At 41.0% G+C, this 25,505-nt stretch overlaps 1 protein-coding gene across 1 annotated transcript; it reads right to left on the reverse strand.

Annotated features, from left to right (window-relative positions):
* Positions 1-1,994: 1,994 nt before the first annotated feature.
* Positions 1,995-16,426, reverse strand: INCENP (inner centromere protein). The gene is made up of 18 exons (XM_072118024.1): positions 16,237-16,426; positions 11,559-11,703; positions 8,994-9,104; positions 8,145-8,902; positions 7,999-8,047; positions 7,353-7,380; positions 6,427-6,535; positions 6,241-6,274; positions 6,002-6,116; positions 5,598-5,747; positions 4,784-4,893; positions 4,586-4,706; positions 3,939-4,061; positions 3,695-3,849; positions 3,499-3,610; positions 3,260-3,406; positions 2,615-2,771; positions 1,995-2,508 (listed from the first exon to the last, which is right to left on the reverse strand). Exons 2-18 carry the CDS (start codon positions 11,693-11,695, stop codon positions 2,294-2,296), a joined length of 2,631 nt encoding a protein of 876 aa, XP_071974125.1. The 5' UTR covers positions 11,696-11,703; positions 16,237-16,426; the 3' UTR covers positions 1,995-2,293.
* Between the last annotated feature and the right edge of the window lie 9,079 nt (positions 16,427-25,505).

The raw sequence follows: 25,505 nt of genomic DNA on the forward strand, positions 1-25,505 counted from the left end.
ATATAAACCACCCTCCCTTTTAAATACAGCCCCCTCCCATATAATGCTTTACCCACAAGTTATATTATATACAGACCCCTTATTATAACATAAGCAGCTCCCGTATTCTATAATATACGGCCTCCCTTTTATAAAAAAAAAAAAATAAATTTTTTTTTCAAAGATCTCTGTATTGGCGACTAGTATATCAGGCAAATCTGGTTTACCTATTAGCAGGGCTAGAGGGCCCGGGAACCATTATCAAGGCTGATGAGCCAGCCAGGATTTAAGTAACATGTATTGGAGATGTGATACCTCAGACACCCGGATTGGGGTGGTTGTCTTACACCAAAACACACCGAGTGCATTTGCAGGATTTGTTTCCAGCTCCATCTCAACCCACAACCAAGATTAGCTTTTATGGAAAATGTCGAGTACATATGTGGCAATCACCACCTTATAGTAAGTGAAGTCGGGTTAGATTTGTGCAGTGATAATATTAGGTGTTTGATACGTGATCGGGAGGTGTGCCGATCAAGATTGTGTAATGCGTTTCAGTCCTATGGGGCTTCGGATTTTATGTACAATTTTTCACTCTCTCATAAAAAAACTAAATCCTGCTATTGAGGGACCTGCTCAGATTTCAGGTCACTTTAAGGGGCCTAAATAATAGTAAAACCACATAAATTATCCCATTATAGAAACTACAACCCTCAACATATGTAAAAAAAAAAAAAAAAAAAACTTGTTTTACAGGGGTTAAAAAAAATTCATGTGCAATTTAAATTTTTTTTTTTTGGCTAAATGTAATTTTCTAAAAAAAAAAAAAATAAAATGTACAATTTCTCAGTGGATAAAATACCAAAACTCTCCTAAGTTTGATACGCAATTTCTCCTGAGTATAACAATACCCCACATGTGTTGGTAACCTGCTATATAGGCACACGCCAGGGCCTTGAAGGGAAGCTGCGCCATTCAGAGCAGATTTGCATTGTCACTTTAAGGGCTATATATTCTTTATATTTTTGGCAATTTGGACAAATAAGGGCTTATTTTCTGCAACATTGGATGCGCTTTACAGATCATTTTAGTGGGTCATTAGCTTATTATCTCTTAAATGTATGGAAGAAAATTGTCAATTTTTGTTTTTTTTGTGGCCATATACTGTACCATAATATATTATGTTTATTCTATAGATCACGATTATGATGTTGATACCTCATATATTCTTATAATTTTACTGAAAAAAAAAACAACTAATAGAGAAAGTCATTTATTTCTGAGACCGTTAGAGGCAGCTTCTGGCACCGGCTCCGTTTGGCAGCCGATGCCAGAAGCGGAACGTAGCGGCATGTCCCTGCCTGTGACGTACTACTACAAATGTCGGTCAGGGGTTAATAAACACAATATTAGGTTTCATATATCCTACTGGTTAATTATTAACTACATGTGCAAAAAAAATAAGTAAATCTGACTTTCTAGTAAAAGTTTTAGAGATGTATTATTTAACCTAAAAAAAAAAAAAAAACAAAAAAAAAAACAAAAAACACCAAAATAAGTTCTCTGGGTATGCATAAAGCAATACAAAATTTATAAGATTAATTTTTTTAGATCTTCAGCTCTATAATTAAAACTATTTTTCCATTGTCACTTTACAAGTACCATAACTTACATTTGTCTGTGAGGAATTATTTGTGTGTATTCTTACACATTCGGGGTTCGTGACGTTCTTTTGATCTAATAGAACTAAGATTATTGCAAGCATACGTGCTCCTTCAAACAGTACATCCAGCCCTGGGGTAGAAGTAACATATTTTTGGATTGCAGCTATATTGATACAAATTGACCTTTATTAATTTAAAAAAAAAACAAACAAAAAACCCCCCAAAAAAACACTAATTTACCTACTTAACCAAAGAAAAAAATGTTTAAGCAAAGTGAAACGCGACACATCTGAAGTCCCATGTGACCAGCACCCAATACAATGTTCTATGTACAAGATTAAACAAAATGCATTTTCTTATGGATCTGTGTAGAAGACATCTTTAATATTATAATGAACAGTAGGACTGATATTGATATCAATCTAATTTACTGATTGCAAATCCATCTACTACTCATTAAATGCAGAAATTTTACTAATCCTTAAAGAATCTTTATTTTTAAAATGAGACATCCCTACCATACATATATAGTAGATTGCTTGTTACAAAAAGAAAGTTATACATAAAACAGATAAAATTGACGTTCAGACAGACAAGTGTAAGAGCAGCGTGCAGTAGTTTGTGGGACTGTCAGCCTGCAGTTCCTCAGCTCAGTATTTCTTCAACCCATAGCCCACAGCAAGATGCTGCCTGTTGCTGTTTAGTGGAGGCGAGTGCCATACGGCAGAACTAGTGCGCTTGTAATATCGTGGTTTGCTTTTGTAAAACATGTCTTCTAATTTCGGGCTGTCGATGATGCCATAGAATTTGTCCACATCTATTGGATGGTAGTACTGCTGACACATTGCTTGAGCCAACTGATTTCCTGTGGAAAGGAGGGGAAATGATTATATACCAAACAAGAGGAAGAGAGGAGAGAAAAAAAAAAAAAAACGCATCACACCCCTCAAGAGTGACTTAATGGAACTCACCAGATGCCCAGGCTGGAATAGGCTTGCGTGGTTTACTTTCATCATCAGTGGAATCGTCACTATTTAAGTCCATGCCATAGTCATCGGCATTGATTTTGACAGATGGAGGTTTGTAGCCCTTTGGAGTCATCTCATAGGATTCACAGGCTGGAGAGTTCTAGGAGGATAGAAATAAGGTAATCAGGAATGCAGGAAGTCATTCATAAAGTAATGTGGTTACATCCACTACTAATGGATTGTATATATTTATCCAACTGTTGGGATACAGTACACCATGCCCTCCATCCACATCCATTAACTGCCTACTCTAAGGCCCCATGCACACGACTGTGTGCTTGATCCAGGCCAGGACAAGCAGAAGGCTGGGTGTAGGGGGGAGGCCATTTCCGGGCAGGACGGGTGCGAGACACTGCAATTTGTGCGGCCAGATCACGTCCTCCAATACTGTTATGTGCATGGGGCCTTAGGCTGGCAGCACATCAACATGGGAAGCCTGTGAAGAACTGGCGTGCACAGGCTGGATTTCATGGACTGACCAGAGAGGATGGGAGCCCGCTTTACATGTTACTGGTTTTATTTTTGGGTTTATTTGGGAGAAGATAAAATGATCCATACAAAATAAATAAACAAATTGCCTGCACATACCCCTAAATCCACCGTGACATTGAGTGGTAGAGCATTCTGCTTTTCCTTAGCCATTCTCTCCTGCTCTTCCTGCTGTCTCTGCGCCTCTAGTTTCTTGGCTTCCATTTCTTTACGCAACCTTTCTTGTTCTAGCCTTTCCTGTTGCTCCTAGAGAAAAAAAAAGGAAACCATTACATTTAGTTGCAAGACTTGAGGGGGTAGAACATTTGAATGCAATGCGACACCTCAATACTACTCACCTTTCGCTTACGCTCTTCTGCTTCTCTGCGCTGTTGCTCCCTCTCCTGTGCTGCTCGCTCTAGATCCCTCTGTAACTGAAGTGCTCTCTCTTTTTCCAAGCGCTCCCTTTCCCTGTAGGTGCCAAAAACAAGATTATGCTACTGTGGAAACAGATCAGAGGCATAGGAACTATACTGTGAAAGAATGGCCGCTTACTTTTCAGCTCTGAGACGCTCTTGCTCAGCTGCTAGTTGTCTTTCCCGTTCCAATTCTGCCAATTTTTTGGCTTCTGCAAGCTTTCTTTGTCGTTCCTGTTCTTCCTCTTCCCGCTTTTTCTGGAGAAGTTCCTGATGTCTACGCTCTTCCTCCTCCTATACACAAGTAAGCATTTATAGCTGCTATACAAAAATATATTTTAATTCAGCCAAGCTTCACCCTGGCTTAGTCTACAAAAACTCACCAGCTGTTTAGCTTTTAGTTTCCGAGCTTCCTCATCCTGTCGTCGTCTGCTCTCTACCTCCTCTTGTTTTTTAGCAGTAATTTTCTTTTTAGCCTTCTCCTCAGCCAAGCGGTCCTCCTTCACCTGTAAATGACAGAATTCAACAATGAACATGAGCTGAATTCAGAGGTCTTACATTTGTACAGTGAAAGCTATAAATTTCAGACTGGTTTGGGTGGAATCTGCAGCTCCCCCCCCCCCCCCCCAAGTACACAATGCACCAGCATTGTGTGGCTGAATTACTTCTACGCTAGGCCTGTCCACATACCAATCCACTTGGCTGAGGGTGGCATAGGTTATCAGGAATTATGACTCGTACGCCAGAATTTTCCCTTTGCATTTTAAAGGAAACCTACCACTTCTGAAGGTAGGTATGAGATGTAAACACCGTGCACCAGCTCAGGGTGAGCTGGTGCCGGAGCTTACCATAGCTAGTGTTTTAAACGGCTATATCGCGGTTTAAAACACTAGCTATGGTAAGCTCCGGCACCAGCTCACCCTGAGCTGGTGCACGGTGTTTACATCTCATACCTACCTTCAGAAGTGGTAGGTTTCCTTTAAGGTGTAGGATTCAAAATAAAAGAAAGTCACTTAATCAAACAGATTACCTTTTCACTCTTTTCGTCTATTTGTGCAAATTTCTGTTCCATTTTCTTTTTCTTCTCTTCCTCCAGCTGCTCCACTCTCTCACGAGCTTGCAGAACTTTACGCTGACGCTCCTCTCTCCTCCTACATAACAAAAATGTTATATGGAAACTCACCAATATTTATATTTCTAGATAAAAATGATAGATTAAGTTACTCACAACTTTATCTCCTCCTGTTTGCGTTTCTTTCCCTCCTCTATTTTCTGCTTGCGCTGAAGTTCAGCCTCCTCTTTCTTGCGAAGTGCTTCCTGGCGTTGGCGCTCTTTCTCCTAAGAAATTGCATTAGGCATATTAATATGTACACCCAAACTGCAAAATACAAAGCTTGAGGATACAATAGAACAGCCGCACCAAGACCTGTCAGTGACCAGCACCTCCCTCAACCTGAAAGAACTACACCACTGACACCTTTGTGTTGGTTAGTACTTACTTCTGTCTGGATATAGCAGAGGGAAATAATAAAAAGAAAAAAAAGTTGCATAGTAAGTCACTACAAACAAAACCCCAAAAGATACACAAACAAGCAACTGCTTGTCCTCAGAAAGGGAGCAATTCATCAAATTAATGCTGCAATAACTACAAGAAGCCTGAAATGCTGGTAGGGTCCCAAAATAAAAGGATTCGTTTTCAGACACGCATATATGATGAGCTGGAGATGTGCTTCTGAACACTTTCTAGCATCAGTTTACACCATCAACCCACACCATTTTCTGGTAAAATATGGCACTAATGGGGGAGCAAGACAATATTCTAAAGTGTCTATTGTTAGATAATACATGAGTACTAAATTCTGACTAAAAAAAAAAAAGTCACCTTTATTTCAGTATTGACTGTTTAAGGAATGCTTTCAGATTTAGAGCTGTACTTGAACACTCTACAAACTGAAGCCATGGAGAAGATTCAACCTGTGCAGCTTCCTCTAGGTTACATTAATATAGAATGTTATGTGTGCAAGTCTGCCTGGTTTACATACCTTGGGGTCCAATTTCAGAGGAGTGTTACGTTTTATGAAGGATTTTGCAATGAGGCTTTTCCCAATAGATCCGGGAGTCATCATTAGCAGTTGATTTTTCTGTACTGTGTGCAGGAAAGTCTTCATGTGTGGAGGTGGCGGCTTTATAACCTTAAAAAAAATTTAAAAATAAAGAAATTGTAAACATCAAAGCCCAACTGCTTTTAATTTTACCCATTTCACCCATCAGTATTTTGCTCCAGAATTCAGACACCAAAAGTCATAAAATTGGTCCTAAACACAGACAACATACAGAACTTTATATTTTTGTGTAAACAAACCCTGGTGCAAAATTCTGACCAAAACACTGGTGTGAAAATGGTTATAAACAAAAAAAAAAAAACACAACGAAAAAAAACACATACTTTGCTGGGAGGACATGGTGGAGAAGGAGTCTTCTTCCTGGGAGGGGAGTTCACCTGCTCATCACCGGATTGGTCATCAGACAACTCATCCACTGCTCGTTTATAACTCTTCCTCCTGCAACAAACAAAAAAAACCCCACACCTTTAAGTTTACTACCCTTATGCTCCTTCCATGGCATTACCATATTTAAGGAGCAACAAGTGGTATCAAATAGCATCTTTTCCATAGAAATATTTACCTTATGGTTTGATCATCCACATCAGGGACAGTTTCTGTGAAGAGTAGAAAGAACAATTTTCAGATTTTTAAAAGCAACGAGATCAACTGTGGACTACAAACTGATTGATCTCCAGTAGTCTATATAGCATTAAAATGTACTTTCCGGGATCACAGAAAAACGCCCTTGTACTCATGATATACTAACCGGCATTCAGGGTCAAAGACCGTCTAGTGACCATTCTCTCTGGCTCAGTCTCAGGGTGGTGGCTAATGGCAATCTTGTTACAGGCCCTTGTTCGCAGAGAACGTCTAACCTAGAAAATTAGCAAAATGTGCAAACAATTACATTTGTTAATATGACTGAAAGAACTCTGGATCCATGTAAATGAATAATACAATATCAAATATACAAGTCTTATCCGAAAACGAATGGCTGCTGGTTTTCTTTGATGCAGTTTCATAAGGCTGGTGCCACACGTAACACTTTGTCTGCGCTTGCAAACAAAGCCGCACCCACCGGGGCGGCCCGATCACATCGGCATTTCTATCGTATTGGTGGTAATTTAATGCAAAACACCGGCGGCTCGTTCCCGATCGCAGGCGGTGGGTGTGGCTTTGTGTGCGTTTGCAAACGCAGACAAAGCGTTACGTGTGGCACCAGCCTAAATCTGCCTTAGGTCAGTTCCACAATATTTCATGATCATGGAAATGACTAATGCCATGGACTCAACTCCATGCATCATGTCAATATTATGCACAGAGTTCTTATTTCCATGGATATGCAGCAAAGGGGACTGTCAGCTATATATAGGGAAAATAGTTACTGCATCATATATCAATTCAGTCCCCCAGCAGAGTGAGTGGTACTTATCAAGTCTGATCAGAGAATGTGAATAATGTTGTCCTGTCACGGACAACATTGAATCAGTGGGAAAAAAACCTGGAGTGTGAAAAGGCCTATTAAGATAGAAATATTGTAAATAAAGAGCCCTTAGACAACAAGCACTGGGTAGAGGGGGGCAGGGGGAAGCAAAGAAACGGCCTTTTAAAGAGTTAAGCAAAGTTCTCCTACATGACAGAAGTATGAAGAAGGAAAAAAAAAATAGCCAATTACTGCAACTTATTTCTTACCTCCTCAACAGGTTCTGCAGTCTCTGGTCTGTAAAAGAGTAACAATTATTAAATATGTGATAAAGGTGTTCTTTAGAGGGGTTTTCCTACAAAACAAGTTAGGCCCAAGCCACAGGAGGACTGAGGTGCCCCACAGCTCAACTAATCTATTAAAAATGAAAACACAAAAGCATTAACTAGATTCAATAAGTCGATTAACAAAACTAAAATTTATTGGGGGGGACCCAATGACGACAGCTCAGCTTTAAATTCCTCTCAGCAGCTTATAAAAAGAAAACTGGCATCTGATCGGTTGCTTAGAACAGTTTTGCTCTCCAAGATAGAGGGAGATCAGACAGAAGGGAAGGGTCCATTTTATTTATTTTTTTTAATTTACAGCCCACTGCACAGAAGTTTGACCCCATAACAGATCCTAATACATGGACATATACAGCCTTCTTATAGAAGTTTCTATTAAAATGCTGTATAAACAAATGGGTGCGTGTTCTACAAACTGATTTAACAGCAAAAATAGAATAGACGCTGCTTTGTGCGCAGAGCAATGTCCAGATAAATCCTTGAAGCTACGGAGTCATAATTCCATACTGGGGTAGGAAAGACATGCCATCCTACTGGCAGAGAAACAAATACAGGATATTGTTTGTACCTGATTTTCACAGTAACCTCTTCATCCACTATTTCAACAGAGCTCTGATCTAAACATACAAAGAACAAAAAGGTAGTTAGGAAAAATATCTGGAAAAATATCTAGAGAGTAACACACAGCACAACATCAACAAATGAGGTACTTACAGCTCTTATAGCTAGAAGATGATGAAACGTCTGTAGCCTTCTTCCGGGAAACTGAGCGGCGGATGGATTTGCGCACAGCTTCTCTGGTCATACTTTCACGCTTGCTTGCAAGAGAGTACTGGTTAGCCAGAGATGCTCGACAGCTGGTTGATTTCCGCCCAACAATGCTGCGGCGGACTGAGCGCCGGTCAGATTTGGAGCCTGTGGGTGTCACACTATAGTTTGACAGTTCCAGTGCTAGCTCTTTGGCAGCTTGTCCAACAGGCTGAGGAGATTCAAGTGTTAGATCTATTTCCCCAACAACAGCTGCTTGCGTCTTAGGTGTGGAGCTGTCTGCAATCTTTAATTTGGCTGCATTGCGTCCATTCTTCTCAGGGGTGAAAGTAGCTGAGGACTGCTCAGGGACTGGGGGAGCAGATGGAATAGATGGTGCAGTCAAAGTTGGCACAACAGTTTCTAATCCAGTTTTTTTGTCGGGCTTGGTAAGCTCTGAGAGTTGCACCTCCGCACTACGACGGTCCTCCGCACTAATATTCACCTGCAGAAGGCGATCACTGGGTATATTTGAGATTTCTTCTAGTGGTTTCTCAGCTACGGGCACACACATTATGCCAGCTTGTGCCTTAGCTCTGGTCACTCTCTTAGGCTGCTGCTCAGTCTCTTCCTGAATAGATGTATCAAGTGGTTTAGACACATGTCGAGAAGATAGTCTTCGTACAGATGTACTCCAGCTGACGCTGCTTCTTCTCCTGGATATCCTGCAGAAACAAAGATAAGTGATTATGCCTGGAAAACCAAATAAAGTTATAGAAAATAATTTTTCATGTTAAATTTAGCTATTCCGCTCACCTGCGCCCACTAGGATCTCGATTTTCATCAGGCACAATTGATATTCTCTTCTTCCTTCGTCTCTTCTGAGATGGCGTCTTTGGCATCAGCTCTGGCTCAGCAGTGAAGTCACTGATGGAAAAAAAAAAAAAAAAAAAAAAAAAAAAAAATAATAGACCTTTAGAGAAGTCCAAACTAATACTTTAACATGACACTCTGTAAATTCTCCTCCAGTGACTTATGAAGACTTCATGCTGCTATTCGAATATAGAGTATTGTGTTATGAGGTTGCCTATAACCTTGCTCAGGGTCAAAAGACTCCATTAACAGGATATTTTGTACATTAGTTTTTCTGCTATTTATTTAGAGGTAGGCATCTCTTACAGAGGTAGAAATTACCTTTTACCCGTGGGGTAATTTGGGAACTAGTAGATTCCCTTTAACCCGATTGTGCTAGGTGGGGAACTAATACAGTATAGAGATTTCCGTAATAGTACGTCAAGGACTCAATGCCGGTTCAGCTCTTCACTGGAACCGAAACGGCATCAGGAAACGAAGGGCGTCAGCTATCATTTTCAGCCAACATCCCTGTTTAACCCCTTCCTGCCAATGCTCTTTTTCGTTTTTGCGGTTTCATTTTTACCTTTTAACTTTTTTAAGTTTCCCCATGTACAGAGATGTGTTATAGCTTATTTTCTGCAGAGCAAATTACACTTCAAAATGATGGTATTTAATATTCTATGCCGTGGACTGGGAAGCAGAAAAAAAAAAAATGCAATGAAATTGGTGAAAAACCCGCATGCGCGCCATATTCTTGTGGGCTTGGAGTTTATGGATTTCACTGTACGCCCCACATGACATGTCTACTTTATTCTTTGTATAGGTTTTATAATGTTTTCATATATTTACAAAAATTAAAACCTCCTGCACAAAAAGTTTTCGTATTTTGCCTTCTTCTGCTAATAACTTTTTTTTTTTTTAAATACTTTTGATGATGTTTACAATGTGATCATTTTTAGGACTGTACGACCTTTTGAGCACTTAAAGAGAACCCGTCATGCAAAATAACCCCCCTAAACTAAATATATTTTCATAAACTGCCATTAGAGAGCATTGCCACTATCCCTTTATTGTCCCTCTACATGCCTGTAAACCTAAGCAATGAGGTCCTAAAGCTGTATGTAAATGACCTGTGAAATGTCCAATGAAGCATTAGCATATTCAAGCTGTCCACTCTATTCATGAGTGGGCGGCACAGCCACACCCCCAATGCATGACTGACAGCCTGTATAATGGTGTGAGGCTGTATAATGATGTGCTTCCTGGTGCTGGTGGCCACGCCCCCTGCAGCCTGTGTGTGCATGTGTGTGTGTTTAGGAGAGATACAGCAGTTCCAGGCACCCATGTTACAGCAGAACTTGTCAGATTCATGTGTAGCTGATGTCTGTGTCTCTCACCTGTATATTAGGAGGATGCAGCATGTCAGCAGATGCAGCACACACCAGCAATGCTTTACTATACATTACACACAGACATGAGCAGGAAGAGGAGAGGGGAGGGGTTACAGGGGTGACATCACTGCCTCTGACCATGTGACCAGCCTCATTTACATAATAAAGAAAAGATGATTTTACAATGAATAATGTATGAAATAACGAGATAAAGGCTGTGATGGGATCCTTGTGAGCTGCTCCAACAGGTAGTAGTGACAGGACAAGTGACACAGACCTGATGACAGGTGTCCTTTAATAGAATTTTTTTTATACTCTTAAAATGGCAAAAAAGTGCCATTTTTGACTTTGGGCGCCATTTTTCATTGCGGGGTTAAACGCAGTGAAAAACGTTTTATATTTTGATAACTCGGGCATTTTCGTCCGCTTCGATACCTAATGTAATTTTTACTGTTTATACCAGTTCTAGGGAAAGGAGGGCGATTGGAATTTGTATGGTTTTTAAAAAAAACTTTTTAATTTTTTATTATTTTTTAGACTCCCCAAGGTTGTCTGATTGATCCTACCATAAACAGCCAAACTACAGTATGGCAGTATGTGGGGGATTTTCCTCATTCATTACAATGTGCCGATAGCACATTGTAATGAAAGGGTTAACACCAAGCAGCCTCGGGTCTTTGGAAGAGCTGAGGCTGTCATGGCGATGGATCACCGCTCCCCGATGACGTCATGGGGTGCGACGAACCTGGGCAAGATGGCGGGAAAACACTATATGCAATATGCAGAAAAGACTTAACGGCTATGGAGAGGGTTTAGCCTGCGAGCCCTCTTCATGCACATGGCATGTGACGTAATATTACGTCACATTTCGGTAAGGGGTTAACAACCATGGATGGAGCGAGCTCTGATTGCAGGTATTAACCATTTAAATGCTGCAGTCAACACGGTGGTGGCTTGATGTCTAACGCGAGATTTGAAAAAAAGCCGTGACATCACTGTCTCTCAGAACACTCTTGGGGGTCGTGCAATGCGCCCCCGGGTCTGAATAAATTATACCACAGCAGCAGTGACAGTGTGGGGTACTCTAACGTTAATAAATGGTATTGGAGTTGCATTTCCAAGCAGTTTGACTTACCTGCTGAACATCTTTCTGGCTGCCTCTTCTATCTCTTGGAGCCATACCATATGCTTGCTGTCTAGAAGTCGTACAAAATCTTCAGTCTTACGAGAACAAACCTGCAGAAGCTGCGACAGGCTCTCCGGATCGTTCATGATGGCGCCTACACAAAAAGTGGAGATACAAGTTTGCGCATGAGGGTACATGAGAAAGGTTACCAAAAACAAAACAATAACAATGCCATCTAACCATAATATGGGGGGAATCCACAACAAAAGCAAGATGCATCTTCATAGAGTCAAATTCAATTCTGACCACAACCATGCTCACATGTGCAACAATGGATTATCAAGCGCTCATGCAGATTTCTTTGAAAAATCTGTGGGCCCTACTGAACCACAGGCTACAACAGACACTTGACAGAGCCCATTACAGGCAGTCCCCGACTTAAAAGGCACCCTAGTTACAGACAGACCTCTCAGCCCACTGTGACCTCTGGTGAAGCTCTCTGGATGACTTTAGTCCCAGGTTAAAATGATTAGCTGTTAAACTTTTAAATCAATGAAAATTATTTCATAAACTGAACTTCTTGTCTTTCCACCATCTACTAACCCAGTGATTTTCAACCAGTCATATTATACATATAGTTAATAATTTAGATTCTAAATTTATTTTACTCATTCAGTGTGAAACCTGGGCCTGTTTCGATAAACACAAAAGGGATATCCTGGCAGGAATGGTGGAAGGACACACACGAAGCTCTTCCTCAACAGTTCTCAGTTTCTCCCTATTTTTAGTATATGGTGCTGATTATTATGTGGCTCATATACTGCAAAATAAAGGGGTACAATGAGAAGTACTATGGCCATGAGGCCAGAGTACAAGTGCCAGCTCATATACTCAGCATATCAGCTGGTACTTTTAGTACTCCAGCCTCATGACTATAGTATTTCTCATTTTACATTTCTCATTGTTATATGCAGTATACTGCTGGAGTACTAAAAGTACCAGCTCATATGCTGAGTATTCTGCCAACAGTTCATATACTCAGGCAAAAGCTCATGTAGTCAGCATTATTGGTGGGCATATGGGAGAGTCTATATACAAAAAGTCCTCCAGCTCACCTGGTTCATGCGACAACTTAGTCCGCTAGCACGGATCCCCCCGCTGCTGGGCGATGTAGTCCACAAAAAAAGAAATTTCCGGATCCAGCTAGGTGCAGATTAAAATCGCCTTTATTCGATTTTCAGGGCATCCATCAGATAAAATATTAAGAGCACTTGTATGTGCTAGAGACGCTTTGACGATTATACCACGCCACCTGTATTTTATCTGATGGATGCCCTGAAAATCGAATAAAGGAGATTTAAATGTGAGAGTCTCTCCACTCTCAGGATGATGCGCCGGCCTCGGTGACGTCATTTTGTCACACGAGGTTCAAAGCTTGTGCAAGTGTTATTGTACACGTCCCCTACATTGTAAGAAGCCGTGACTGCGCATTGCCGGGAAACAAAACACAGGGGGCACCATAGATTGGGGAACTTTCCCCGCATCACACCCGACCATGTGTCACGGCACACTGGTTGAAAATCACTGTACTAACCAAACCAACCCTGACCTCTCTATCTCAGTCTGTGGGATCACTATAGCACCGAGGCAGCAGGCCCGCTGTCTTGGTGTTGTGCTGGACGCAGACCTCTCTTTTTCACCATATCTTCAATCTCTTGCTCGCTCTTGCCGGGTGCATCTCAGAAACATCTCCAGGATCTGTCCGTTTCTGACAATTGAAACTTCTAAAATGCTAATTGTTGCACTTATTCACTCTCGACTTGACTACTGCAACTCCCTACTAATCGGCCTTCCACTCTCTAAACTCTCTCCTCTACAATCTATTCTTAATGCAGCAGCCAGGCTCGTCTTTCAGGCCAAATGCTACACGGATGCCTCCAGTTTGTGCCAATCACTGCACTATTTGCCTGTCTCCTTCCGTATTCACTTTAAAATAATAACCGTGATCCACAAAGCTCTGAATAATGCTGCACCTCCCTATCTCTCTTCTCAGTCTATCGCCCTTCGATCTGCCAGTGACATTAGATTAATCTCTACTTTAATTCGAACTTCTCATGCACGTATCCAGGACTTCTCCCGAGTTGCTCCAATTCTATGGAATGCCCTTCCCCGGACTCTCAGACTAATACCCACCCTCCAAAGTTTCAAACGTGCTCTTAAAACCCATCTCTTTAGACAAGCCTATCACACTCCCTAAGTGCTTGAAATGTCAACTCTCCCTTTACTAATCCATCCTATGTCCTATCTCCCATCTGTTATCTGGCAAACAGCAGATATATACCAAGCTCCCGGCTTCTCTGCAGTCTTTTTCACCTAGGACCCTGTACATAAGATGGCGGCTGATGGCTGTTTCAAGCAGCAACATCGTTGTTTAGTAAATCAAATTATTTTATCTTGTTCCCTTATAAAGAATGGCTGGACCATTATACAAGCTCTTGTATCACCCCCTCATCCTCAGTCTGTGAGCTCTTGTGAGCAGGGCCCTCACTCCTATTGACTGTTTGTTCTTTGTAATGTAATATAGTTGTACATGTTCCCTATGATTTGTAAAGCGCTACAGAATTTGATGGCGCTATATAAATAAAGATTATTATTATATTATATAAACTCAGATAACCCTGTTCCGTTTGCTATATATGTTGGCGAATATACACGTGGGGTATTTGAACTCCCCACATTTGACTGTTTTTAGGAAAGTAGATATTCTTATGCAAGCATTCTAGATTAGTACATGTTTTATAGGAAATTTTGAGTTTTCTTGCAATATTTGCATTTTATTACTGTTTGCCTCAAAGTTGCATGAAGGCGGTAGTGTATGAATTTATGAAAAAAAAAGTTTGACAGGAGCTTATTTGTGTGCGATATATTTTTAAACAAATTTGTGAATTACAACCAAATATAACATGGTTTTTGTTTTAACATTTTTAGGAGAGTAAAATCTTGTTGATGTTGTGCATTGTGATATATATATCTGCTCACTGTGTTATTTGTGCATAAACCTCAGCTTTTGTGTGAGTTTTATGTAAAAACTTGTTTTAATGGCATTTCAATGCATTTTTGTTTAATAATGTGTGTTTGTTTTGAAGTTACATGCGGGCGGTACAGGCTGTAAACCATTAAAGGCAAATGCAATCGCCTGGTTGTCTGCTTTCAAAAAAATTTTTTTTTTTATTATATAGGTTTCAGGGGTGCCTTTACTTTTTAAATTGATATGATACTATGAGGCATCTCTGAACTATACACATGCCCACCTATTATATTTCGGAGATGTGAAAGAAAATATTTTCTGTATGGAGCCAAAGTCAAATTTTATGTTTTTGTTTGTTTTAAATACAATTTTACACTTTGAATAAAAATTGCATGAAGGCGCCCATGTCTATAAACTAATCCAGTTTTGAAAATGGGGCAAGTTTCTGCTTTCAGTAAATATATGGTTTGTTGGCGTTTAGCATAATGCTATTTGCTGTAATTTTTGTTTTAATCGTAAACAAAATTGAAAAAAATTGCTCTGGCCAATAACATGACAAAATCGCCAGAAATGCCTGGCAGTGAAAGGGCTAAATAAAGCAATTCAAATTTTACCAAAACCACTTTTCTAATAGAAATACAGGCAGTAACTTCCTACAGTAGACAATATGTCACCAACTTCTTTTGTGATCACATTTCAAGTGTAAGGTTTTGAGCAAGTCAAATTTATATAAACACAACGTTACCAGTTCTCTCACATCACAACAATGCCACCAACCACTAGACAAAATAAAAATATTTAGTCATACACGTCACACATAACAAGAGCAGGCGGCTTCTCTAATGCTACAGCGCACATAGGTGTCCAGGTCTATATTTCTATAACATCTGCCCAGCAAGAACTAATCTATCGTTATACCTAATGGAGCTTCATCAACAAATGTGCAATATTGCTATCCTGGGTACACTAACATATGAGGTCGTTATATAGACAAGTGGATGCTGCAGGGATCAGACACTTGTTACCCGTTTATTCCAATGATCCTAAAAAGCGACAGATGGAAGACAGTTTCTCTAGCAAGGACATTGTAGTTTGTGCTCATAAGGGACAACATAGTGTACAATGTGAAGCTTGCAATGTCAGATGCCTATTACAGAGGGCGACTATTGAAATTATATTTTATTAACACATTATAGGACATACAATAGATTTAAAGGGAAACTTGTGTAGTGAGGGTTTGGGGCTCCAAACCTGACAGCCCCCAAGGTATCAGTGACCCCGATATAAAGAGGAGAAGCCAGGAGCACCATGTCCGGGCACACTATACATGACGGCTCCTTAGGACCTGCGGTAGGTCATGCTGGGGGTTGAGGGGACCTACATCTGGTTAGGGATTACTAACATAGCTAATCTGAAAGGGCATTGTCTACACAGTGCGATATATACAGTATGCATTGCACATACACTGCAGGGCTGTACATTATAACAGACGCACTGCAGGACGTATATATGTGACAAGATACGTCACAGCCTCCTTCTCCAGACGCCAGGAGAGGATTACACGGAGCAGAGTAATGGCGATAGCGGCTGAGCTCCCACTTGCAGACGCTTCATAGTCTCCATAGTCAACAACAGACTACAGCACATTCCGCTTCTTACCTGTCCCGGGTCCGGTGTCCCGAGTTACACGTTCCCGGTCGCTGTGTATATCCCGTGTCCCAGTCTCCCCGGCGCTGGAGCTGCTCCTTCCTCTCCCGCCCAAACCGTTCAAATAGTTCAAATCCTAACGGCTGTAGTCGGAGGTGCCGTGACGTCGGTGGGAGGAGCTATGGAAACCATAGACTCGCCCTGTCTATAGGCTAGAGAGTCGTATAAGAATGCGCGTCGGTCACGTGACAGTAGGTGCCACTCAAAATCATCGGGGACGATGCTGTCCTGCGCTGCATGCTGGGAGTGAGATAACTGCAAGCTCAGTGGCTGGCACAAGGTGGCGCCCTTCATGTGCTTCACGATGTGCCTGATAGTGTTATATGTTATACTGATGCACCTAAGCTCAGCCTCATGTGTCATTTATATACTGTTTATCGAGCGCTATAGGAGACTCCTCAGGGGTCCGCATTGTCATTTCTCGGTATTTCTGTGCTATATGAATCCATATTAACCCGTATATATGTGATGTTTTTCATCCGTATACATAAAATACAGTGGGCTGGCAGCATGCACCCCCTGCTGGTTCTAATGTCCCTGGATCCTGCCCACCCATATTTTATAAAATCCCATAGAATTCTGTAGGGCGTACAGAACGGAAATACTGGAGAAAATTGGACATGCTTTATACTTTTCTCCGTCTCACTCACGGTACTGTACTGCGGCACTATTCTTCATGCGACACAAATTTCTGCACTGAAGGGGTGCAATCTGTCGGAGAAGTGCAGGGGCTGCCAGATTTATAAAGGTGCAACACATAGGGCGTGTGACGCAATTCTGTCGGAAGTTGTTAAATGTGGCGTACAGTCCAACTGAGCACCAGAACTTCCTCCTCCAGTGCAGAAATCCTGAATCTGGCGCCCCCTGCACACTACACAGGCAAATTGCACACAGTACACACTGCACTGTTCTTAGTAAATGTGCCCTATAATCCATATATTACATGTAAAACATTTCAGCAAGTGATTGCAAATATTAAATGATCAAAACGATTGTAAAAAATATAGTCTACTCAGTGGCATAACTAGGAGAGACAGGGCCCCCTAGCAGGCTACTGCATGGGGCCCCCCTTCCCACTTAAAAAATATACATATTAGTATGCTCACACATGCGAGTTACAATCACATATAAATACACTCATGTGTATATACACACACATACAGTGCCATATGCAACATACTCACATACAGTGTATACAGACACCATATACACATCACAGATACTGCATATATACATCACAGTATATGTTATATACATATTATGCTGGACAATGTGCAGTACAATACTGTATAGATATAATGGGGCACATCCTCCATTCTTTATTGTGTCGGGTCGGGCCCCGGCTGCTATAGCTGCTACTGCTGTAGTTACGCCCCTGAGTCTACTATTGGCTTTCTTAATCTGATGTTCTACATGTATGCACCATCTAGTTTGTTGTCCAAATATACCCCTAAATACTTGTAGTTTTGGACTTCTTTACCTCCTCTCCATTTGTATACAAGGGGTCACAAGATCTAATCCGTGATCTTCTAAAGTCGATTACCAACTCCTTAGTTTTGGAGATGTTTAACAATAAGATGGCTGTAAACCCGTCGAATTACGTGCATTGGTGCATCTTCAACACCAAGGCCCGAGCTGTATGCAAATTTAGGGTGATGCCACCCGTTTTTGGTCCGTTTTCAAGCAGTCCGTCCAAAAACGCATGCGTTTTTTTTAAAATGCATCCGTTTTTGACCAGTTTTAATTAAGGTAATTGGTAAAACCTGTCAAAACTGGGGTGGGTTTTCAAAAAATGCATGCGTTTTTGGACGGACTGCTTAAAAACGGACCAAAAAGGGGTTCAAACGTCATAAATGGCATCACCCTTAAGAGGGTCAGCAGAATTTTCCACCCTGGCTAACAGATGATCTAACAATACTCTCTCCATTATCTTTATCACTAGAGAAGTTAGGGCTGTCGGATGAAAATCTATCAGGCTCGATATTCATCTTCATTTTTACCCAAAAACACATAATTATTTTTATTCAGGAGGTTCTTCAGATCCAGGGTTACCCATGATTTGTTAATCTGTGAGAATGCCATTGATCTATAGGCATCTAGTACATTCACATAGGCAAGGTCGCAGATCCTGTCTCACCTAATTGGGCAGTTTACCACCTGGCAAAATTTTGGAAACAATTTTAACTGATTAAAGTCACCAGTTATAATGAATGCTGCTTCCCACCTCATGCTGCAACACCTCACAAGCTGCTTAAAGATGAGTGGGGAATATAGGTCACCACAAAAATCACTGCCTGGAGCTCCTGGAGCATAGTATAGCATAATTACCGCTGCCAAAATCTCTACATCCTTACTGCAGTATTTACCTCTTGTTGAAACCTGATTTCCAGAGCACCAGCCATTGTTTATAGATATCAACCCACCTTCCTTCTTATTCCCACTAGAGAGCGATCTCCTCTGTCCATATGAAAACCTTGGGCATAAATCATACCATCATTTACATATGCAGCCATGTTTCAGTAAAACACAGAATGCAGCTGTTTGACAGTTCACTCTTTCTTTTTAGTAATCCATTCAATGGATGGAACAAATGAACGGAACTTCCTATACATTAGACCAGCTTTGTGCCCCCTAAAAGGTCTAATAATCTCTTTCAAATTTGCACCTCTTAATTTTCCTCCTTATTTGTAATAATATTGCTCTTGACCAGAGCCAGATAAACATTGGCGCTCTTGGAGCACCAGCACCGGGCCCCGCAATTTCATTAGGAGTTCCCGGCCTGGTGCCCCAAAAGCGCCAATGATCAGCATTTTTCACGCGCGAGTCAATGGGAGAATCGAGCATTTTTCAAAGGGACCATGGTTTGGGATTAAAATGGGTTATTTAATTAAAAAATAATGTCTTCTGATAAGTTGCAAACATCTGCGATCTATTCTTCACTGTTCCGCGTGTATATTATCTCCCGACAAGTTAGCAGATGTGAAGAACAGTGAAGAATAGAATAAAACCAGTGAACACAGTGAACACAGTGACCACAGGATCATTTAAGAGAAAAACACAGTGCAGAACACAGTGCAGAATAGATTACAGATGTTCGGCATATCTGCTTACTTGTCGGGAGATACGCGCGGAACGGTGCGAACAAAATAGCATGTGAAGAACAATATATATGTGTGTGAAGAACAAATTGCAGATGTTTAAATACATCTGCAATGTGTTCTTCACACATATATATTGTTCTTCACATGCTATTTTGGCCGCACCGTTCCGCGCGTATCTCCCGACAAGTAAGCAGATGTGCCGAACATCTGTAATCTATTCTGCACTGTGTTCTGCACTGTGTTTTTCTCTTAAATGATCCTGTGGTCACTGTTTTCACTGTGTTCACTGGTTTTATTCTATTCTTCACTGTTCTTCACTGTGTTTTTTTAATTAAATGATCGTTCGCGAGCAGGGGAAATACTGTTATTCTGGTCACCTAGCAACCCTTACGTTTAAGGGTTGCGAGTGCAATGATTGCGAGTGCAATGCGTTCTTGATGCATCTCCATAGACTTGAATGGGGCGTGAAAATTGCGCGTGACTCGCAAAAATAGAGCATGCTGCGATTTTGACGCGCGTGCAAACGAACGCAAGCACGCGCGTCAAAAACAACGCTAATGGAGAAAGAGCCATTGAATACAATGGGACAGAGTGCAATGCAAGTTCTGCGCGTCAAATGCACGCGCAGAACTCGCGCGTGAAAAACGCCAGTGTAGAAGGGGCTTAAGACAACCCCGGCGCACATCGCACTCTGAACCAGGATGCACCCTTTCCTTTCTGGCAGCAGGAAGACTATAGAAGACGTGGGAGCAGAGGCAACTACAGGATTTTTTTTTAAATCTAACAGCAGAAAAATTATTGTGGGGGCCCCATTATATAAAATAATTCACATGGTGGACAGAAGCAAAATTATTTTACTCATTACTGAAGGGGCCCCAGTATATGGGGGAGGGCAGTATATTAAATAGTATATTGAGGGTCATTTTTTAAAAATAATTTTTTTTGGGGGGCAGTATCTTAAACAATTAATTAAGGGGGAGGGGCAATGTATTAAATTATTAAATTCATTGTATTCATTGACCCTGTATATATAAGAAGTATATTGACTGCACAAATAAAATTTAGCCCAAACACTAGGAGCTCAAGCCCTTTAACCCCAAACCAACAGCCACCGATGATAAAACATACAGGGACATTTCTTAAAGTTAACTTGTGGGTCGGCCACAGCTTTATTAGAAATTAACAATTGAATTCTTGAATATATTGAAATATTTTTTTGTTATATTTTCCAGCTATTAATAAAACAATTTAATACATTTTATGTCAACAAGAACATTCAGTGCGAAAATCCCCCACCTGTTTACCGGCCAGCTAATGGGAATGTAGGCTGACAACCCCTACACCCCACATGTGGCTGTTACTTCTTCTATGGGAAGGGAAGGATTGCCCTGCAGCAATTTTAGGTTTTCCGTTAGTGGGGTCATGTGTGCGCAAGTTTTTTTGTGGGATAAGATGTATTTTACAGTGATACCATTTGGGGGTTGGTATCCCCTATTGTTGAAAACATATTAACTTTTTTGGGGCGTGGAGGAGTAAAAAAAACATCAATTATGTAATTGATTTTTTTTACTTTTTAGTCTTATTTTTATTCTATGGGTCAATACGACTACAGGGATGCCATTCTTACGTTGCATTTTTTCTTACGTTTTACAAAATTTCACAAAATAAAACCTAATATAGGGAAAAAATCTATAACTTTTGCATTGCCGTCTTCCAAATGGCACAACACTTTTATTTTTTTGACTACGGAGCTAACTGATGGCTTGTTTCTTTGTGGGACATGTAGTACCTCGCACCGGTATCATTCTGGAGTAGATATTTTTTTGTATCATTGCATTTTTTTGTGCGATGAAATAGGTAAAAATCATAATATTTGGCAGGTTTTTAACAGTTTGTTTTTACGACGTTTATTGTGCGGGTTCAATAATTATTTATTTTTATTCTACAGGTTGTTACAGTGATACTATATGTGTGGGGATTGTGTAATGATTTTGACTTTATTTCACATTACATTTCATTTTATGTATTAACAGGGATTATGGAAATTTTTATTAATTTACTTTTTATTTAATAACATTTTTTTTTATCATTTCCACCATGTGACATGAACAACAATCATCTGATTGTTGGATTGACTGCGGCATTTAACCAGTTAAAAACCTGCGATCAGAGCTCACTCCAACCTGGGGTGTCAGCTGTTAGTTACAGCCAGGGGCAGCAGATCTGGTCTGGACAGTAGTCGGGGTGGATGGTTTCATGCAGTTACGGAATGTGATTGGCTTTCCTAAATAGATGGTTTACAAGAGCATGATAGTAGTTCATCATTAAAATTACATTTATGAATAGTATAAGATTAAGGATATATAGAGGATATAGAGTATATAAAGGATAAAGTTGCACTTAGGTGCTAACATCAGGGGACATGTTGGTTTGGATGCTGGGGGGGGGAGGGGCCCTGTCGTGTGAACAGCCCGGGGCCCATGGGACAGTTAATTCGGAACTGATTGTGGCAATAAAGACAGATAAACCCATGAGTCACCATCTAATTTAAATAATTGAGTGTCAGCAATTACTGGTATACATTAACACGCGCCTACAGTATATATAATTATCATAGCACAAAACACATTATTAGGCACCTTTCACGCTTGCCGTGTGGGGGGCGTTTATCCGTCCGCAAATATGCATCCCTATAGACAGCTATAGGCTCCCAGAAGCGGTACTTTGCCAAATACGGTATGTATATGGCAAAGTACCGCTTCTGGGAACCTATAGCATGCGGTTTGCATAGGGAAAAGATAGAGCATGCGCCATCATCTGGTCTGGATATACGCGTGCAGTAACTGAAAATCACTCTGTGAGCCTTAGGAATCACAGGAATGGACTCGGCATGTCAGTTCATTCCAGTGATCAGAGGTCCGAGTTCGGGAGATCCCTTCAGCACATGGAGCGATATTCACACTGACTGCACTTGCTTGTGGGCAAGAGGATTAGAGTGCTTCTCCATAACTTTTACTCCAGCTGCTGTCCCAGGTGTGGCTCCTGCATGAAGCAACAAATAATGACAGCGGGAGCGGCATTATACACTTTCATAGCAGATTGAGCACATACTCATATAACATATTTGAAATGTCTTTGCAATGTATAGGGCTTCCTTGTGGATTCCTTGCAAATGTGATGACATGATGGAAACTTTGAGTGCCATACCAAGAGTAAGGATGCATTTACAGGGTGCAGTCTTGACCAAATAAAATTACATTGTCCAAATTAAAATTCACTCCGTACACTACACAACAAGACATTTGTGACTAAATGAGGTTATTATCATTTATTTATTTATAGAGCACATTAATTCCATTGTGCTGTACAATTAGTAAGGGATACACATACATTACATTAAGACAAGAACAAATGCTAGTACGAAAAATAAAGAGATCTGAAACAAGTGGAAGGAGGACCCTGCTCCTGAGAGCTCACAATCTATATGGGAGGGTGGATGGAGACACGAGGTGAGGGAGCAGAGCAGTGCAGTTATTGGGGCACATTTACTTACCACTCCCTGGCGCTTTCGCTGATCCGGAATGCACATCTGCTGCGATTCACTTAGATCCTGCGCCCGACTTCCTGCATGTGTCACTTCCCCGATCAGGTCCGCCGGAGTTCACCTTCTTCTTCCTGGCGCATGTAAGTGCATTGTCTTGCGATACAATTTTAAAGTTAAGTCCCCTGCTCAGTCCGAATCCGTCAGTTCGTCCAATGGCTGGCCCCCCTCCCGATTTCTGTCGCATGAAGGCTGGCGCGATTGCGTCAAAATCCGATTGCGTGAGACACAATACCCTCCTAAATAGCTGTCACAGCGGCCCAAATCCCGAAAATTTCCAATATCCAACGAAAGTGCGTTCTGTGGACCCTTAGTAAATAAGTCCCATTGTGTGTTGTAGGTTATCAGGATTTTCAGATTCTATTTGAAAATTTGGTAGGTGGGGGATAGTCTGTCATGCTTTGGTAGAGAGATCCAGAGTATGGGGGATGCCCGGGAGAAGTCCTGGAGATGGTTGTGAGAGGAGCAGATGGTAATACAGTGAAGCTGAATGTCCTGTGAGGAACGGAGATTACTTGTGGGACAGTGTTGACTGATAAGTTCAGAGATATAAGAAGGGGACATGTTATGGACGGCTTTGCAAGTCATGGTTAATATTTTAAACTGAATTTGTTGTACAATGGGTAACCAATGTAGAGCCTGGCACAGAGGAGAGGCAGAGGTGAAGCACTGAGATAGATGGATTAGCCGGGCAGTAGAGTTATGAATAGATTGGAGGGGTATTAGACAGTTATCTGGGAGACCACGGTAAAGAATATTGCAGTAGTCCAAGTGAGAGACGATGAGGGCACGGACTATCAGACTTAAAGGATAAGGTAGAGTCAAAGATGACTCCAAGGCAACAGACTTTTTGGAATCATGAGAGTGTAGAGCCACGGATTGTGACAGTTATGCCTGATGGGAGGGATGCATTAGGTGGAGGAATGAACATTCTTCTAAAGTTCTCCTCTGCCGTTTATAAATATTATATATATATATATATATGTATATATTATTGTAGGAACCTTATTCTTTCAACATAAAAGGGATGTACAATGTGATTCTTACAACAAAATGTCCTCCCTCAATACGTTGCCATTAAACTACACTGATCCATGCACACCTGGTTGTCCCCTTGTTCTATCCATGTACTTGAGCAATGGTTAAATAAAGGATGCTTAGTTTCAATAATTATACTGCAAAACCTTCTTAGGCTGCATTCACATGAATGTCCCTCCCCTCTCCATAGCAATGCACTTCGTATGGCCCGTAACACAGGGAAAGATAGGATATGTCCTATGTTTTTCCCATGTATGGAGCGGTACGTGTGCGGCACCGTATGGCTCCGTGCGGCCATTGTCGGTCTATAGCGGATGTATGTATGGCTTGCAGCCATACATACGCCCCCTACGGTCGTGTGAATGCAGCCTTACTCTTTAAAATCAACATGGACAAAACGTAACATAGAATAATCTCACATGGAAGAGTTTTTGCAAACATATCTGTGACAAAAAATTGTTTTGTACACATATGAACAGAGTAGCAGTTTTCATTTACAGCGTTTAGTATCCTGGAACAGCAGATGGCAATGTACAGGCAATTTTTATATTGTTCATCTATCTATCTCTTTCTTTCTCTCTCTCTCACTTTCTCTCTCTCTCTCTATACAGGCGGTCCCCTACTTAAGGACACCCGACTTACAGACAACCCATAGTTACAGACGGACCCCTCTGCCCACTGTGACCTCTGCTGAAGCTCCCTGGATGCTTTACTATAGTCCCAGACTGCAATGATCAGCTGTAAGATCTCTGTAATGAAGCTTTATTGATAATTCTTGGTCCAATTACATCAAAAATTTTGAAACTCCAATTGTCACTGGGGCAAAAGAAAAAAAATTGTCTAGAACTTCCATTATAAAATATACAGTTTCGACTTACATACAAATTCAACTTAAGAACAAACCTCCAGACCCTATCTTGTATGTAACCCGGGGACTGCCTGTATATATATATATATTTATATATATCCATAGGACAGGTCTTTGATATCAGATCAGTATGGGTCTAAGGGTGTGAATAGACAGTGAGGCCACATAGCGGCCATGATGGAGTTTGGGCATCCATTACGTTATTGTGCCAGTAATTCATAACAAAATTATTATTTACTGACAGTTTCATGTTAACAGTACATGAATGTCACTAAATAATTATTTTGTTATGAATCACAACACAATGCCTTAATTGAAGCAGCCAGTTTCACACCCTCTGGGTGCGGTCGCATTTTACGCATGCGTTTAAAAACGCATTGCAACAGCTGAAGAGGGATTTGCATTAAACAGCTGTTAACACGCGATTCCGTCTGGTTTACCGAATATTTCCATTTTGCGCCGAATTGCCCCGGGTTTTGGGTGCACACGACCGGATTGTGGCGCATCGGCTTCCATGCGACAGAAATCGGGGGGACGTGCCGTCGGACAACCCGACAGATTTGGACAAACCACAAAATTTAAAAACCGGAATTGTGACGCAAGATCCAGCACT

Source organism: Engystomops pustulosus, chromosome 7, assembly GCF_040894005.1.
Source record: "Engystomops pustulosus chromosome 7, aEngPut4.maternal, whole genome shotgun sequence".
Classification (NCBI taxonomy): domain Eukaryota; kingdom Metazoa; phylum Chordata; class Amphibia; order Anura; family Leptodactylidae; genus Engystomops; species Engystomops pustulosus.

Bases quoted from the DNA above. Each gene is read 5' to 3' on its own strand.
- INCENP (XM_072118024.1), bottom strand. From the start codon at position 11,695: ATGAACGATCCGGAGAGCCTGTCGCAGCTTCTGCAGGTTTGTTCTCGT. The intron at 5,748-6,001 runs GTATGTGTTTTT...ATTTTTTTTAAG, and splicing joins CACCATGTCCTCCCAGCAAA to GTTATAAAGCCGCCACCTCC. The intron at 3,611-3,694 runs GTAAGCGGCCAT...TGGCACCTACAG, and splicing joins GAGCGTCTCAGAGCTGAAAA to GGAAAGGGAGCGCTTGGAAA.